General features: G+C 38.7%; 1 protein-coding gene across 2 annotated transcripts in view; it reads left to right on the top strand.

Annotated features, from left to right (window-relative positions):
- Window positions 1-17,902, top strand: part of LOC134660881 (epidermal growth factor receptor) — a 137,932-nt gene extending 120,030 nt beyond the window's left edge. For both annotated transcript variants that reach the window (XM_063516727.1, XM_063516726.1), the window contains exons 2-6: window positions 9,278-10,678; window positions 11,141-11,273; window positions 13,385-15,221; window positions 15,456-16,896; window positions 17,126-17,902. In XM_063516727.1, the coding sequence (XP_063372797.1) occupies window positions 9,278-10,678; window positions 11,141-11,273; window positions 13,385-15,221; window positions 15,456-16,298 (4,214 nt within the window). In that variant the 3' untranslated portion in view covers window positions 16,299-16,896; window positions 17,126-17,902. The remainder of the gene's footprint in view (window positions 1-9,277; window positions 10,679-11,140; window positions 11,274-13,384; window positions 15,222-15,455; window positions 16,897-17,125) is intronic.
- Window positions 17,903-19,376: the final 1,474 nt, after the last annotated feature.

The following is a 19,376-nucleotide window of genomic DNA, read 5'->3' as shown; positions in this document are numbered from 1 at the left end:
TCATATTTTATCAAAAATAATCTCTTTTCTGTTCTTGTGCTATTTTCTTATTATCAATACTCTTAACTTATATGCTATATACGCTGCTGCTTCTATGATGTTAACATCTTCCAAAACAACAATAAATATGCAGGTTTATGAATTAATTATTTTATTGTTTGCTATTATGAAGTAACAACGCCATCTGTTTCAATTTTTTCCGAATTTAAGTTTCTGGCCGACCGCAGCGACCACGTATAATGGTAGTTAACTTCTGTAACGTTAGATGGTGCTAAAAGGTCACACAAACTTCACGTGCGGCGCGAAGCGTTTCCATGTGTGCGTGTTAGCGGGGAGGGAAGAACTAGCGGGCGTGGTTTACGAAGCGCCAGACGCGGATGCAGTAGGCCCTTAATGATTTATTTAAACTTTAACGCATTTCAACAACAAGATTAGTTTAAACTTAAAACGACAGATGGCGTTATTATATGGTTAGGTACATGATTTTTTATAATTCGATCGATATACCAATTAAAACGAAGATACCTCAATTCGGCTTAGTAATTAACTCGCTTTGAAGGGAATATAGAAATTAAGTATATTACGGCAGAATACGTGTTGGTAAGGACCAAACAAGACAATTATATCAGGTAACTGTACCAGAATAATCACAAGCGTTGTGAAGCCATCTCATAAATCTTTGTGATTTACTATCCGACAGAATTTCAGTAGTTTTAATAAAGCTGTTGAATAATTAAGCATGTTGTCACATGAATTCCAAGCTTAATGATCACCAGGAAAGCATAATGTGATTGTAATAAAGTGGTTTGGTATGCGCATAACTGACTAGCAACAAGCAGCAACCCATACTTGATGCATATGGCATGTATCAAGTACGTATGTCATAGGATATCACGCCCTTTAGACCATGATGCAGTATTAGACAAAACCACCTGCTTAAGATTATTAAGTATATTAGTTAAGTATTTGTTCAGAATTACGCTCGAGGACGCATAATTGAACAAGTGGCAATAGATTTTGATGGCGTTTCCGGTCATCTGCTTAGGATCTCTAACAAATAATTTAAAATACCGAATTTAAAAATCTACGTCTTACGTCGTATCACCAAAATTGGCAGTTGAAATCGTCAAATAATTACTCTGTCTAAATGGAAGTAAGTAGTTTAAAAAATATTTTTACTGAATCCTTCCTTTTCCTTTAACCTTAGTAGGTAATGTAATCTCATTGTTTTCTTAACTCTTTCTTGTTTAATACTATGCCTTTTGTTCACAGTCTGGAAAAATATATTGAAAGCTTTTCTAACAACATACCTTACCAACATACTATTATATAAAGACTTTGATTTAATGAAAATCTTGCACGTGTAGTGTAGTAACATTACACCGTTCCATTCATTTTTATTACAAAATAATATAATAAAGCAACTGACACTAGCTAATGGATCACATTAAAGAGACTACATACGAGTATAATAATATCCAAGTATTTACCGGTTTTGTTTTTATTCAGTCTATTAGGTATACCTAGGAATTGAACATCAAGGCTTCTGCAAGATTGTAAATAAGTTCTACATATGATTACGCGGAAATAATATCTTCAATGACCTATTAGCAATGCATTATGCCAAGGAATAGTCCAGTCATGTGAACGGATATCTGCCGGGTTTAATGCAGTATTTATGCATTTTAATATATTGAGACATATGCTCTACCGCATAGTTTTCTTAGGATTGCCATTGTTAAATAGAAGTTTGTTCTCTAGAACGTTCTGGTTATGGGGTTAGGTACCACAAAGATCGTTCCCTTGCACTTTAAAATTGAATTCTCAAAGAAGCCAGTAATAGTATCAAGCTTGTTAAAGAGCTTTTGTTGAAGCTTCAACTTTCATATTACTATCTTTAGTGAAACGTTGTGATGTTTGTTACTTTTACATTTGATTGGCGCACAATGACAATATAATTTTTACCGAATAGCGTTGTGGTTTCGCTTCCGCTGGTTGAAAGTCCGGGTAAGTCCTAGTCTTTTAGCAGAAGTCTTATCTACCCTTTTGCATGACGGCGTCTTAAATAGGGGGAAATGTAACAAGTTAAGTTTAACTTATTTGTAAAAATAGATGTAGGAAATCGACTAACAACTTGTGACTTTCCACCAGATAAGGGTATTTATGCTTCATGTGCAATAAGAACCTTTTTAACAGAATTTCTGTTGGATTTTCAAATTGAAAGGACCTTATTCCACTTGAAGCATAGGGACCGTCTGTGATGAAAAGACACATTTGACTCTTCTCTTTCCGAACAGATTCTACCTAAGTATTAGAAATTCAGAGAATTCAATCCGCAGGGATGCTGAAATAACACACTGAAATTTCTTCAGCCAATTATGTATAAATGTCCCGAATAACACGAGTACCTATCACCAAATGGCTTGCGTATTTGTTATGCACATTAACGGCTCATTAAAAATCCATTTCCCATAAGCGCTGTATCGTATTGACAAATCTCGAAACTAGTTCCAGTAACGGCCACTTCAAACTAATCAGCTTAATTATACGAAGAATAACATCTAGTTTCTTTAACTCTAAAATGATGTCTATTCGTAGTAATTTACATACATAAATTCACGCCTAAAACATTGACTGAGTATTTTTGACGCTTAATATACTTGAACCGGAGAACGCAACTCGGGAAGAACTGGAACAAGCCAGCGACGATCTGATCAAGAACGTTTGAAGGGCAGTATACGATCGATCATTGTAGAGCTCCTTGGGGCTTTGCCCAGCAGTGGACATGTGTCCAGCAAACTTGCCAGCTTACCCTTCCCCCCTACCCTACCCCTATAAATTACACTTCTCGATAAACTAATATTTCTTAAAAAAAATTGCCTTAATAGTTTTATAGGTTTTTGAAGTAAAAACTTCTTTAGCGGCGCTGGGCACTTTTTAAGGTGGGGAAAAAATGATAAACTCGAGATAGCGTAAGGCGATCACGTGACCGTAAGGTTTAGATGGCCACTCATTTAGATGGCATTTAAATCAATAAAGAAAAACAATGACATTACATGAAAATGGTTCTAATCTTGTACGGGCTGAAATACGAGGATCTCACAGTTACATTCTAACTTTATATCACTCAAATATAATTAAATAAAGCTACATCTTGATGAAATCGCTAATAAAAGTGAACTCTGGTACTGGTGAATAAAACTCAAAATATCATGACCAAATATTTAATATTTAGATGCGAGGTCTGCAAGGTAACTTTACAATTTCTATTCGAATTTTAAACAATTAACGCTACAAATTTAAGCTCACTAGCCAGCAATTTCGGAACTATAGTTTTTCAATAGAAAGGAGGATGGGTCAATTATACATAGTGCTGCAGACATTTTGGACTAGTCATTGAGTTTTCACTTCTGACGGCACTCCCGGAGTGCAACCCGTTGTTTTTTTGTTTGTTTAGAGCTTTAATTTGCTTGTATGGATAGTTTAGGCACTTCTGGGATGGGTGGGATGATGAGTACCTATACAACTGCTTGTGAGTTATTGTTAGGCATTTGTCAATAATTTATTATTGCATCTGTCGCAGTCGGATCGTATAATCCGCCGTATTACATTACGGCTAGCCGTTTTACAAAACAGGGGCGTTTTGAAATGCGGCGGTTCGACGATTAGCCGGATTGAATGCGGCTGAATGAAAATCCGCCGGAATGTATTCGGCGCCATACGTTCTTCAACACGGCTAGCCGTAATGTAATACAGCGAGTCATTAGCCGCCGCTTCGACAGTTTTTAGTTCCTATTTTTAACACTCGTGGCGCTGCTTGACATAACAACAACAAACTATGAAAAACGCTGGGGTGTCCATCAAATCTGGAGTTCGTCGGACTGTTTCTTTTCAAAAAATATTTCCTTCGCAACTTAACTAGACGGAGCCCCGCTTCGCGGGGCTCCTATTTCTGAGCGGTTTGCCCTTCGGGCATTTGAAGCTACCTAACGAACCTAACCTACCTACCTATTGATTTAGTGAGACTTCCGTGAAAACATTACACTTTGGGGAAAAAAGCGTAGGTAGATAAGTAGGTTAGGTTCGTTAGGTAGCTTCAGATACCCGAAGGGCAAACCGCCCAGAAATAGGAGCCCCGCTAAGCGGGGCTCCTATTTAAGTTGTGAAGGAAATGTTTTGGAAAATAAATACATGTAGTGCGGTGGGACCATGGTAAAAATAAATTAAATTGCAAACATTGTTAAACTCCGGTTACGTAGACGACCAAAAGAACTGGTCACTCTACAATCTAAATAGTAGATACGATGCGGCTAAACGTAGGCCGCCTTTTTGAAGAACGTATCGCAATGACAATCCGGCTAATCGTCGAACCGCCGCATTTCAAAACGCCCCTGTTTTGTAAAACGGCTAGCCGTAATGTAATACGGCGGATTATACGATCTGACTACGACAGATCTATTGGAATGTTATAGCCGCTTAGAAATCGATACAATTGATTTATTAAGTTAATTTGATGATATAGGTATTGTGCCGAATAACTTAGGTGACATTGGTTTATAGAAGTTATTAGTATGTTTTTTTATTGTTGTCGTGTTTTATCTATGCCGCAATCTATATGACGATTACGGGATGTGCAATGTGCACTTACAAATTTTCTTAATAAGTCCCTATCGTACATAATTAACCGGGGTTGCATAAGCTTGAAACGTACCCTCAATACACAAGTGCATTTATGGCGGCAAAAATTGCGCAAGAACGTAAAAATGATAATATTTCATGGAAAAATACTGGCCTGCCGGCTTTAATTCTCGATATTTTTAAATTTTAACGTCCATTGAAGGTTTCTTTCGATAGCCAAAAACAAAAGATGGTCGCACGCGACAATGCAATCGCTCGCAATGACGAATTATAGTGAAAGGCACGGTTAGCACAGTAATGTGGCGAAGGCGAAAACTGGTTCCAGCGCTTCAGAATTCAAGTAACTGGATAAAAAGATCGTTCGCAGACAAACCTGTCGCCATGTTACCACGCCAGGGACAGTTAAGAGGACTGGGAACGATCGAATCGAGAAAAACACTGCCTTCTAAACTTGTTCACGTATTCCTTTGGAAATGTATAACAGTGGTATTTTCAAAAGGCCGGTTCATTCGTAAATGTATTTAATTTGGACCACGTTCGTAACGTCGCGACTTGTTTTTACGTAGAGTTAATGAATTTTTAGTTCAACTAAACTACCTACGACGTTTGGTTACTTATTTTATTGCAATATTGTGATGCTCGGCACTTTAAGAAGGTAGGAGCTTTTACTAAAAGAGTTTTTACAATATTGTAAATGTGGCATATAAATTCTGTAATATTAAGATCAAATTAAAGTGTTTCAGATGAAAGTATAAGTTACCTAAACTTGTTTTTTTGATAATAAGTATAACAAAACAATGAGCGTATCTACTTATAACTCTCAATTTTTTTATGTATCTCCTTGGTTTCATTTTAGCTTTTAATTTAACCTTATAGACCAAGACCATTTTGTCAAGGAAACAAACCTGGTACTTAATTACATTGAATGTTATAGTTATAGAATCTTTACAAATCCGTAGTCAAACGTTTTCTAATTACAATGTTACTACAAATCCCATAGGCTTTGTTGATACATGTCATACTCGTATAATATCAGCTGCATCGGAGTCAGCGAGCGCAACGCAGGCTCAATATTATCTCCCGTGTCATCGGTAACCGGGTCGAGCGTCCGGATTTCAACCCACAAGCCAACCGAGTCGAATCCAACAATCATACATCACCAAACAATCTCCTAACACCGAGGGCCTCCTTTACTGCGCCGTGCTATCACGTGGGAGGTAGGGCTTGCAATTCGAATATTCGAATATTCGAATTTGTCGAATATTCGACCTATTTTGATATTCGAATATTCGGCCGCTCAGCCTTCGAATATTCGAATATTTTTTATTACTATAAAAAATCTATTTCATCCGCTGTAGTTACAGTTTCTGTGTGTTTTCCGGGTATTTACAGTGAATGAGGAACGGTAGGTACCCAAACACGTAGGAAATAATCGTTTTACTGTATTCCTCTCGATAGACTTCGTGAATACAGTGAAACCTAACTCAATTTCAAAGAAGACGAAATCAAAAAGGATGTTATTTTTACGGTGCATAAGTTTTAAGTTAAAGGGTCATTCTGTTTATTCAGTACAAGCGTACGTTAAGCGAATTTTTGAAGTCTAAACCTTGCCAATTATCGCAATTCTCAAATTTGATCATACACCAAACCTGCCCAACTAGGTAATCTAACCATGCACCTTTAGCTGACGAATAATCCACCCAGTAGTCAACTAACTTTTTCCCTTAAATATTCCAATAATATTGGAATAATAATTAGCCGACCATTAGGAATAAAAACTTGCCAAAACAAATAAAGTCAATAAAAATTCAAAATACAATGAAATTAAAGGCCTTTTTACAGGCCTCTGAGTGACTACAAGTTAATTTAAATCGGAAAATAATTACCTACTAAAAATATATCTTACATACCTAGGTGTTTGGATGGTTAAATTTATATTATTTCACGCAACGACGCATTTATAATAAAAGTTTTATCTAGAAATATTGAATAGGTACGTCTAATTTTGGCGTTTTACTTGTTTTTATTAATGTGGGCATCTCATAGTGGGATGATAAAATCTAATCAATTAAGTGGATTTCTGCAAAATATCATTAGTTTTAGCAATATGTGAAAAAAGCTTTTGAATAAAACGATAATAAACCAATTTCTCGCTCCTTTTCTTATTTTTTATAATATTCGAATAATTATTCGAATATTCGAATATGTCGTCAGAAAAAGTCGAATATTCGAATATCTGAAAGTTTCGAATATTTGCAAACCCTAGTGGGAGGTAACCCTACCAACTTACGTAAACCTTCGGCGTGTTATTCGAAATTTAAAGCGATTTTTAAATGCCCACGCGTCGTTATGTGTCATTTTTGAAAGCTTTATTTTAATTATGCATAAAATTTTATGCACTAGCTAGGATCTCCATAGCCACTCGGAATGTAGGCAACACTCATTAACACCTTCGGTCGAACACGCGCCGATGGTCGACGTACCCGTTTTAATGGAAGATACATTCCAATGGAGATTTCGAATTTGTTAGACGTTTATTGCTTTCTCATCCGAGTACAGTAGTATATCTACATGTTACTATTATTCAGTTGGGAATGACACTAATTGTGTATAATCTCTCCATACATCCATTAACTGTAGGTACGGTTAATGTGATGAGGCATAGATAAAAAATATCTGGGAGACCGAGCTTTGCTCGGAAAACATATAAAATCTCAAAAATTAGCGTTTTCCCAGAGATAAGACCTAGCTAGATCGATTTGTCGCCCCCGAAAACCCCCATACACCAAATTTAATCGAAATCGTTAGAGCCGTTGCCGAGATCCCCGAAATATAGGTATATATATATACACAGGGCAGTCAAAGTCGTGTATTAATTAGAAACATAGAAACGCTCGATTTTATTACCAAAATATAGGAATAAAAATTCCTCTACACTCACAACCAGTTTAGTTAATAACCCATTTCGTTACCTGAAGTATAAATATTAGTTGCGTAGTTAAAAACCTCTCTAGAGATCGTATGACGGTAACATTACACTGTCTACACCGCGGGATACCTTAAAAAACGTTCCATTATTTGGACGACCAGGTAAATTTCTACCTTTTGAATACCACTGGTTCTGTGAATACAAAAAACGACGTTGTCTTACGATTTAGAAATGCCTTGGCACTTAAACTGTGCAGGTAGTTAAGTGCAACTTAAGTATTGATGTCTTTAATTTTGGGAATGTGACAATAGTTTTTTGTTTTAAAATTAATCTTTTGAATGTTCATTTCTTTGAGTGTTGAGGTTAAGATGATATGTTGAGTGTGTTGAGACGAGACATCGTCAAATAAAAAAAAAAGAGCTACATAACTTAAGTAAGTAATTGAAATACTTAGACAAAATTAAGAGGATTAAAATAACAGATAAAACATGGTAGGTTAAGATACTTTTTACTCATGTATCATACAAGCTAAAAGCTAAATAAGAAGACGTATTTTAATCTCTTAATTGATAGTAAGGTTAATTGGTAGTCTTAATCTTTGTAGTCCCATAGAAAACAATCGTACCTACTTATTTGCGTATCAAACGCAAATAACTTTTCACCGCACCAGCTCGGAAAGGCTTACTTTGGACTCCAAAAACTGATAGCAGAGTTGCATTTTATTCACATGTGAGGCAAAGTATTAAAATGCAAATTTAGAGTTGTTTTCTTATGTTTGCTGGTAGAATTGACTTTTAAATGATGATTTTGGATGATAAATATTTACTTAATAACATTAATTTGGATTTGATTTTGTTTGATATTTTACATTCAATATTTGCTACGGGTTGGTGTGGTGAAAAATGTTGTTTCACTCGGGGGCAAATTTTGTTTAACCCTCGTGCTTTGAAACCCTCGCAACGCTCAAGATTCCATTTTTCGAACCACTCGCTACGCTCGTGGTTCAAATTTGGAATATTTCACTTGCTGGGGTATCAATATTAGCACGAGCGATTAAACAACAACTTTGCCCCCTTGTTAAACAAATAACTAAGTATTGTTTTAATTAATTTGGCCTACATTCCAAATTCAACGTGGTAAGTTACAATCCTATCGTTTTAGCTATGGAACATGCGTGCGCCGTCACAACAAGTACAAAGACTCGGTTCAACCATAAACCGAATTTAACAATTGACATTGTTGTTTAATTTACAAAACAATAAAACAGAGTTCTGACTTAGTCTTGACATTAGTATCGAAAATAGTACAACTGTGTATTATTGTCTGTTAGAATAATAAGCCGCGTAACGGTAAATTTTGAGTAGATTTCGTTAACTTGGTTGATTTAGCAGTTATCTGTAGTTCCTAATACATGAACTCTCGTGCGTGGCATGTCGGCTCGGAGAGTATAATCACGCAGCGTTGGATGCTGTGCGCCCGCGTTGATCGCGGACGGCAGCGCGGCGCGCGCAACGTGGTCGAGGAAACTGGCTTTAAAGCCCGCCCACACCGGCCCGCCTCTTCGTTAGGCAAACTACTCATAACACGATGATTCTTCAAGGACTTTTTCCACAACCTATATTTTATTGACTAATCAATTGACTGATTGGCATTTTATGATCTTGAATGTCTTGACTTATTTTTTTAAATACTTGTTTTCTGTTTTTTCAGTATGCATCGGTACCAACGGCCGGATGTCGGTGCCTTCGAATCGCGAAACGCACTACCGGAATCTTCGAGACCGCTTCACCAATTGTACATACGTAGACGGAAACCTCGAGTTGACATGGCTCCAGAACGATACAATGGACTTGTCCTTCCTGCAGTATATCAGGGAGGTGACCGGCTATGTGCTCATTTCCCACGTGAGTGTGACGAGGATCATATTGCCTCAGCTCCAAATCATTCGTGGGCGGACCCTGTTCAAGTTAAATGTGAGAGACGAAGAGTTCGCGCTCATGGTCACCATGTCCAACGCCTTTACATTGGAATTGCCGGCCCTTCGTGACATACTGCGTGGCAGCGTTGGCATCTATAATAACTTTAACCTATGTCACGTAAAAACTATAAACTGGGAGGAGATAATTACAGGTCCTAACGCCACATACGTATACGCATACGATTTCTCAGTGCCGGAGCGAGCTTGTCCCCGTTGCGATGAGAGTTGCGCGCAGGGCTGCTGGGGAGAAGGGCCGAAGAATTGCCAAAAGTTTTCTAAAACTATATGCAGCCCTCAGTGCGCACAAGGGCGCTGCTTCGGACCGAACCCGCGGGACTGCTGCAACACTTTCTGTGCCGGCGGCTGCACCGGCCCGCTGCCCACTCAGTGCCTTGCCTGCCGCAACTTTTACAATGAAGGCACATGCTCGCAGGAATGTCCGAGAATGGAGAAATACAACTCCACTACCTATTCTTGGGAGCCTAACCCAAATGGAAAATATGCGTATGGAGCTACATGTGTTCGCAGCTGCCCTGAACACCTCCTTAAAGACACGGGAGCCTGCGTAAGAAGTTGTCCACCGGATAAAACGGCGGTTAACGGAGAATGTATATCCTGCAACGTGACGTGCCCTAAGACTTGCCGAGCAGAGAAGCCTATTCACTCGGGAAACATCAACAGTTTCAAAGATTGCACTATCATAGATGGCTCGATAGAAATATTGGAAATGACTTTCACAGGGTTCTCGCAAGTTAATCCAGACTACTCTTTTGGTGCACGGTACCCGAAGATGAACCCTGACCAATTAGAGGTATTTAGCACAGTGCGTGAGGTGACGGGGTATCTGAACGTGCAAGCGCACCATCCGAATTTCACGAGTCTTGCTTACTTCCGGAATCTAGAAGTCATCGGAGGCCGGCAAGTGGTCGAGAATCTTTTCGCTTCTCTGTATATTGTAAAGACGTCGCTGAAGTCCCTAGGCTTGAAGTCTCTGAAGAGAGTGAATTCAGGTGCCATAGCGATAATGGAAAACAAGGACCTCTGTTTTGTAGACCATATCGCATGGAACAAACTGGTTAAATCGAAGGATCACAAGCAAATAATTCAGCATAACGGGGATTTAGCTACATGTGGTGAGTTTAGCATAGCGATTTGTTAAATTTGAGGATCCTCATAGTAGAGTCATAGTATAAATTAGTTATACATTTTGCCTTTGCGATTTTTCTTTTTAAACGCAAGCGAATGAATTATCACGATTTATTAAAAATAAAACAGGACTTAGCCCCTTATAAAGTACCTATATGTGAAAATAAAGGCTGTCGTCCTGGCGGACGACAGCCTTTATTTTACTTATGCGGCTTTTACTCCTGGCGGACACGGCGCAAAATTGCGTTTGAACTTCGGCGGAGGTGAATTCCAATTATATTTTCTTTACGATTGGGTCCCGTTTTATTTTAATAAATTTTGGATATCTTCAAAGTATAAATTAATATAATGATAATTTTGTTTAGTTATTTACACTAACCCTATTAACAAATACTGCTCAGCGATTGATTTTGTATGTAGATTTTCCTTAACAAGTATCTTTTCAACAGAGAAAAATCACTTGGTTTGCCATCCGCAATGTTCAGCCGACGGTTGCTGGGGGCCGGGCCCCGCCCAGTGCCTCTCCTGTCAGAACTACAAGTACGAAGAGACTTGTCTACAAAACTGCACTGTTCTGCCGGGGTATGTATACTTATACGTTTCTTATACTGATACCTATGTTTTTTTGTGAAATATATCATTATTACTACCGATGCGCATTTATATTTATCATTCTATGACTATAATATATATAGATGAATATAAATATAAATATCTGTCACCTTATACCTAATTATATTGTGTTTTTTAGAATTTTTTAGGTTTTGTTTTGGTCATTCAATAATTCGAATCATATCTAAACTGTAGAATCAGCCGATTGTATTCAATCCTTTAACTGTACATAACTATTGACAGGACAGATATAGTGCATAATTGTTTTCCATCGTTTTTTCTCTGAAACGTTCGTATTTGTCATGCTGCTTCAGTCAATCTCAGTATCTACTTTTTGTACCAAAACTGACTGAAATGACAAGATACGAGGGGCGTTCAAAATATTCTCGGTATTGATATCTTACGACCTCTTCTAAAATTTCTTTCGTTACTGGCCGCTGAGGTTTATTCATTGACATTAAAAAAAAGTATAATTCGAACCGAGATAGTCTTTTGTTTTTCTGCAATTGCTGAACAAACATGAACATCCTGTGCGAATTGACAATGTTAACTAAATTAGAACATCGATGCGTGATAAAATTCTTGACAAAACAGGGTAAAAATCAAAAAACCATAAAAGAGGAAATGGATTGTGTTTACCGTGAGTCTGCTCCTTCTTTATCTACCATTCAAAAGTGGTCAAGCGAGTTTAAACGCGGAAGGGAGAGTATTGAAGATGACCCTAGACCTGGCCGGCCTGTAGTAGCTACTTCACAAGAAAATATTGATAAAGTGGAAAAACTTATATTGGAAGATGGTCGAGTGAAGGTAAAATCTATAGCACAAGTAACCAATCTCTCTATTGGTACCGTACATGATATTATACATGACCATCTTAATATGTCAAAAGTAAGTGCAAGATGGGTTCCGCGAATGCTGACTCGGCTTCAAAAAGACATGCGTGTAGCTTGTTGTTCCGATTTTATTGACCTGTGCGGTGAAAATCCTGATGAGGTGCTGCAAAGAATAGTTACTGGAGATGAAACCTGGGTTCATCATTATGACCCAGAGAGTAAACAAGAGTCCATGCAGTGGCACATTAAGGGTTCAGCTCATCCCAAGAAGTTCAAGGTCATCCCTTCAGCTGGCAAGGTCATGGCCACGATATTTTGGGATTGTGAAGGAGTATTACTAATCGATTATAAAGAAAAAGGTGTAAATATCACAGGACAGTACTACGCTAACATTCTACGTCAATTAAAGGATGTAATTAAAGAAAAGAGGCGAGGAAAGTTAACCAAAGGTATTCTGCTTCTGCATGACAACGCCCCCGTCCATACTGCTCATATTGCCAAGGCAGCTATTGTTGAATGTGGGTTTAAAACTGTTACTCACCCACCGTATAGTCCGGACTTAGCCCCCAGCGACTTCTTTTTGCTCCCCAATCTTAAAAAGGATCTGCGTGGAAATAAATTTTCTGACGATGAAGCATTGAAGGCGGCAGTGGAGGAGCATTTTTACACGAAAGATAAAAAATATTTTTACGAGGGATTAAAAAAAATAATTGATCGATCTTTTAAGTGTATGAACATAGGGGGGGAGTATATTGAAAAATAAAAATATCAAACTTTTCGTACTTGTTTGTTTTCATTCTCATACCGAGAATATTTTGAACACCCCTCGTACGTACGGAACCTTTCCGAGAAAATACGATGGAAAACAATATGCACTACATCTGTAGGTATTGACTTGGTTTTCAATAGTTGCTTATAGCTTAACATGCCTCAAATATCAGTCACAATGTTTTTGACGCATGGTACCTATAAAATTATTAGTCACACAAATTACCATTACAACAACATCGTGTGGGACGTCTGGTTCCACGGCCGAGCTTTGTTTCTAAATAATACTCATAAATCGGCATAAAAATGCGCGCTCCGCTTTGAAAGGAGTTGAAAAAACTTGTCAATAGACTGTTTACTTCTTTGCATTTCATTAAGCATCCAAACATGAAGCGTACCTACATATCTTGCTTCAATACTGTCTCTTGGTTTAGTTAGTTTAACATAAAATTATTTTTTCGTATTTTTTTCACATTTCAGGCTCTACAAGTCAGGAGAGAAAACGTGCAAGAAGTGCCACCACGAGTGCCTTGATGGGTGCACCGGGCCCACGTTGGCCGACTGCACGAGTTGCCGGCACGTGCGCGACGGGCCCTACTGCGTCGCCAAGTGCCCAGAGTCGCGCTACGTCTCCGAAAACGGCACATGCCTGCCCTGTCATGCCAACTGCATCAACGGCTGCACCGGCCCCGAGAATACCGTCGGAGAAAACGGCTGCAACTCTTGCAAAAAGGCCATCATAACCGTCGAAGCTACAGTCGAACAATGCCTCAGAGAGTACGAACCGTGCCCCGATGGGTACTACAACGAATGGGTCGGGGACGTCAAACCGTTAGAAGGGAAAGTCACTATCGTCTGTCGAAAGTGCCATCCTCTTTGCATCAAGTGCACCGGATTTGGCATACACCAGCAAGTCTGTCAAGTCTGCAACGGTTTCAAACGTGGCGATCAGTGTGAGGACGAATGCCCTACCGATCATTTTACGGACACTGACAGCAGAACATGCACGCCATGCCACCACGAGTGCCGTGGGTGCACCGGCCCCGATTCCACAGACTGCATCAAATGCCAGTCTCTTAAGGTTTTCTTAAGCGAATCGAATTCAATCGACAACAAGCAAGCTTTCAATTGCACTAGCACTTGCCCCCCGGACATGCCCAATAAAATATTATTCGACGAGCAGCTACAGAATACGATTGACGATCCATATTGTTCGGCGACCAGCAGCGTCAAAGCGCCTGTAACTGCAAGGACCCCAACGGTACTCATAATTGTCTTTATATTTGCGTTTGTGTTGCTGTTGATTCTCGGCATTATCGGGTACACTTGCAGGCAAAATGCTAAGGCTAAGAAAGACGCCGTCAAAATGACAATGGTATTAACTGGATGTGATGACAACGAACCGCTACACCCGACTGATGTCAAACCCAATCTTGCCAAACTTCGAATTGTGAAAGAAGCCGAGCTACGCAGAGGAGGTATGTTGGGATTTGGTGCCTTTGGCAAAGTATATAAAGGAGTTTGGGTTCCAGAAGGTGAAAATGTGAAAGTTCCGGTAGCCATTAAAGTTTTGAAGGAAGGAACTGGCGCGAACACCAGTAAAGAGTTTCTAGAAGAAGCATATATAATGGCAAGCGTGGAACATCCTAATCTCCTGAGATTACTTGCCGTATGCATGACCAGCCAGATGATGTTGATCACTCAGCTGATGCCGCTGGGCTGTCTCCTAGACTACGTTCGAACGCACAAAGAGAAGATTGGATCGAAAGCTTTCTTAAATTGGTGCACTCAAATAGCTCGAGGCATGTCATATTTAGAAGAAAAGAGGCTAGTTCATAGAGATCTAGCCGCTCGCAACGTCTTAGTACAAACTCCGAATTGCGTCAAGATTACTGATTTCGGTTTAGCAAAACTATTAGATATAAACGAAGTTGAGTACAAAGCTGCCGGCGGCAAAATGCCAATCAAGTGGTTGGCCTTAGAATGTATCCAGCATAGAATTTTTACGCACAAAAGTGATGTATGGGCATTTGGTGTTACTATATGGGAAATTTTGAGTTATGGTGCTCGTCCCTATGAGAATATTTATGCGAAAAATGTGCCCGGTTTAATAGAGAATGGACTGAAACTCCCTCAACCGAGCATTTGCACGTTAGACATTTACTGCATAATGGTGTCGTGCTGGATGTTGGACGCTGAGAGCAGACCAACGTTCAAGCAGCTGGCAGACACCTTTGCTGAGATGGCGAGAGATCCCGGCCGTTATCTTGTGATTCCTGGAGATAAGTTTATGCGTCTTCCATCCTATTCTTCACAGGTAAACATTTGATCAAGTTTTTAAGGCTATTCACGGCCTTTAATAAAAATATAATCTTGAATTTTAATAACTTAGTCTCATCCGGTTTAATAACCTTTTTAGAATAAATTAATAAAAATTGAAGTTGAGTAGCAATTCCTTTTGCCGTTAAGTAATTCCTCCTTTTGGACGTTAAGATTTTCGTTATCCTGGCTACTCTTATGACTACTATAAGAAAACTATTTTTTGTTACAGGATGAAAAAGAGCTAATACGAAACCTTTCATCAGCAATGGAAGGTCCCGAGTCCCTCGTAGAAGCAGACGAGTACCTTCAACCAAAGTTCAAGTCAGGTGCTGGCACTGTTACTTCGAATTCGGCTACCAGTGCTGGAGTGGAGACTCAAACTAGCTCATTGAAGCCATGTACCTCTTCGTCCTGGGCTCACAATGCCGGTCCAGAAAGCGTTTCTCCTGAAGGTTCCAAAGCCGAAGCATGGGATCATGAAATGTTGAGGTACAACCAGTCAAATCCAGATGGCCCCGAGATGAGACACTATTACAACAATGGAGTATGTGCCTCCGACGGCTCAAGCTCTCGGTACCGCGACACGAAGCGGCCAGAGGGATCCGACGGCGGCGACTTTGACAGTATGTCCAAGATAAAAGAGGCTCAGGTCGGCAACCTCAAGCTAAACTTGCCTTTAGATGAGGACGATTATTTAATGCCTTCGCCGCAGCATAACCAAAATGCCTCAACTTACATGGATCTAATAGGCGAGGGTGGCGAAAGCCCGGAAAAGGACCTGCGGTATACTGGCTTCGTGTCGCTCGGGCCCAAGCATTGTGTGGACAATCCCGAATACTTAATGAGCGAAGAGAACGTGCCCACACAAACACTGGGCATCCCCACTGAACCCGTGCCCTTGGAGTCGCTGGCGAGTGACGCTAGTGGTGCGAGTGGCGAAGTGCCTCAGCCCGGAACCAGCAAGTACCTGCCACAGCGCTCGGTGGAAGAGGAATCCATGTCTGACCATGAGTACTACAACGACCTGCAAAGAGAGCTGCAGCCGCTACGCAAGAACGAAACAACAGTTTGAGTTTTGTGATTGGTGAACTATAAATAGTAGGACAGGTGCGGCTGGTGGTGCGTGTTACGGACTGCGAGCCGAGTGGGCTCGGGACTGATCTCTCGCTAGTGACTGTTTACTTAAGGCGCTCGCGCGCTCCGTGCCATTTGAGTGATGGCTAGTGTTAGTTTGTTGGGAACACATCAAGTTAAGAATTTTATTTAGTTATTAATGTGAAAGCATTTTGTTATTTTTTTACTGCATCTGTGCAAGCAACTGTTATAAAACAAAAATTGTAAAAATATTTTTATTGGGTGCTCACGCACTGATATGTATATTTAAGTTATTTATTAATTTAATATAAGGAAGGCTATGTTTATTTTCTTTGATACGTTAACTTAGGGAGTGTTATTTAATTATAAAGCTGTGATAATTAGATTTATTACATGGGGACCAGCGAAATGAAATATAAAAAAGGCTGGAACACGGAACTATGTGAATACTAAAGCGTTAAGTTAGCTGCGCCATTATGCCTAGCCCGTGCGTCGCACTTCTTTATTGGAAGTGGCCGAGCTGTCTACTTTCTATTTTTATCAAATTTTGTAGCCATCATTTTATTATATAAAGTGTCATTCAATAGAACTTGCTAACTATGTAAACAAAAGTTATTAGTAATTTGACATTCAGTGTCAATTTTAGTATGGCGGTTTGTTTACATAGTTAGCAAGATTTAGATTTAGATTTATTTATTTCAAGATGAAAATTACACTATAAATTTGCTACATTCGTCAAAATTATGTTTATCTTCTCATCATGATCGTCAAAAATCGTGAAAGTTCTATTGAATGACACTTTAGGTCGATATTGTAATACCTGTTCTTGCCTGCAGACCTATGATGATGCATTATGCCAATATCTTCCTAAATTTCACGGGACCTTTATATAAAATATATAAGGGATCTTAAAATGAACATAAGGTCTACAACAACCAGACCAATCTTGCTTGCAACTTGCCGGTCGTTCGGAGCCATTTTTTTGTTTAAGCCTGTACATACGATGAAATCGATATAAAAATAATTTATAAAGAATCATTTTTACTATCCCTGGAATGGACAGTACGAGTAATAGAAACTAAATACTGTTGTTACTAGTGAGTACTATAATTGTGTACATTGGGTTTTCTTAAGTAAAAAACAGTGTTTCTTCCTTGAAAATATAAGACAGCTATGCGGCTATTTATTATTAGACATAAAATATACATGTAAATATAAAAATATATAAAGCAAAGTTTAAAAGACGATATAAATATGTATTGCGCTTGAATTTCAGGCGTAGGATGGAAGCACAAATATTCACCTTAAATGCAAATATGATAGTGTAAAGTAAAATATTAGTTTAAGTCTTGTTATTTGACCAAACCCTCGTTTGCCATTTAATTTTGTAAATATATTCGCTATAGTAATAGGAGATATATAATACCTATAATAGGTAAAGTGCGTTAGGTTTATAAAAGTTAACTGCATACAAATACGGGATGTATTCGTGATGCTCCATAAGAAAAGGTACCTAACAGGGTGCGGTTGGTATTTTGTATGTCGTGCCAATACGTAAGCGTGGCGTGAAGTTACAGCACTTACACTTTATGTAGAAAATAAATTCTTCAGCTATAATATGTTTCACATCAATGGATGAAATAAAATGTACCCGTATTATATATTAATGTATTTGCTCCTGTATCACGAATGATACCTATGATACCTATTATCCACGGACTTATATTATTAAAAGTAGTAAGGTACCTTCTCGTATGGATGTAAACTTCCTATACATTATTTCTGAAGAACTATATAACATTGTGCCATTAAAGATACGCTACAAATTAATTGAAATAGAACCCCATTTTAGCTCAATTACCTACCTACCTATTAATTGATCTAATATGCTTGAACGAGTCGTCTGAAATATTCATAAAGTGTTTTTTAGGGTTCCGTAGTCATCTAGGAACCCTTATAGTTTTGCCATGTCCGTCTGTCTGACCGTTTGAGGCTTTGCTCCGTGGTCGTTACTGATGGAAAGCTACAATTTAGGATGGATGTTATGGCCGGTTTTGTCATTATGTTTTATCTATAGTATAAACATAGGTAATACAAAACGAATTTAGACTTTTTTCTCAACTGTTATCTTTTCGAATGATATAATACTGTTTAATCGTAATTTAATAAGATTATTAATAATTTAATAAGATTATTAAATTGTTTCAACATTTATGTATGTAGGTATTTCAGCTTAGTAAACGAAGTTCAGATTCAGAAGACTCGTTCAAACAATGCTCATAAACACAAAGTGCAAATAGAGCCGATGTCATGATCGTATCTAAACAGAAAGGTCGATTCTGACATTGGCAAATTACTAGAGTTAGACCAAGATAAGTCTGCAACGATTTTGACAGCACACGCAGGGCAAGTCTTAAGGCTTGGTCACACAGGCGCGTTTTTCGGGCGGCGCGTGAGCGGGGCGTGAGCGTTTTATATGTAAAAGCGGCGCGCTCCGCTCACGCGCCGCCCGCAAAACGCGCCTGCGTGACGAAGCCTTTAGTGCGTCAAACTTCTATGAAATGATGACGGTATAAAATAACACTTGTGTGTAACACGCGTGTGCTATCAAAATTGTTGCAGACTTTATCTTGGTCTAACTCTAGGCAAATATGCCTATAATTTTATTGTAATATAATAAATGCATTTCGATATATCGAACATAGTTTATATGTAAATAAATAGTTTTGACGTGGCTAACATCGTTTTGCGCTTTGGCGCGGTCTTATGCGGTTTTATGTACTTGTACCTTGATGAAACAAATGTAATTAAAGAAATTAAATAACTTCTTGTTTTATTCCATCCCCTATTAATAAAAGACTTTCACAATCACTTAAACAAAATATTCATTCGCCGTACAACGAATTATATGTAACTATATATTTAAGTATTAATCGTCTAATATACGCCGTTATCACTCTAATATAAGAATAAGTCAAATTAGAGAAAAGGCGCTAGCCGTGGCGAACAATAGGACAATAGGGCGGAGATACAATATTAAACATTTGGATGTAGT

Source organism: Cydia amplana, chromosome Z (assembly GCF_948474715.1).
Source record: "Cydia amplana chromosome Z, ilCydAmpl1.1, whole genome shotgun sequence".
NCBI classification, from domain to species: Eukaryota; Metazoa; Arthropoda; class Insecta; order Lepidoptera; family Tortricidae; genus Cydia; species Cydia amplana.
This window is presented reverse-complemented; position numbering and strand designations above follow the sequence as displayed.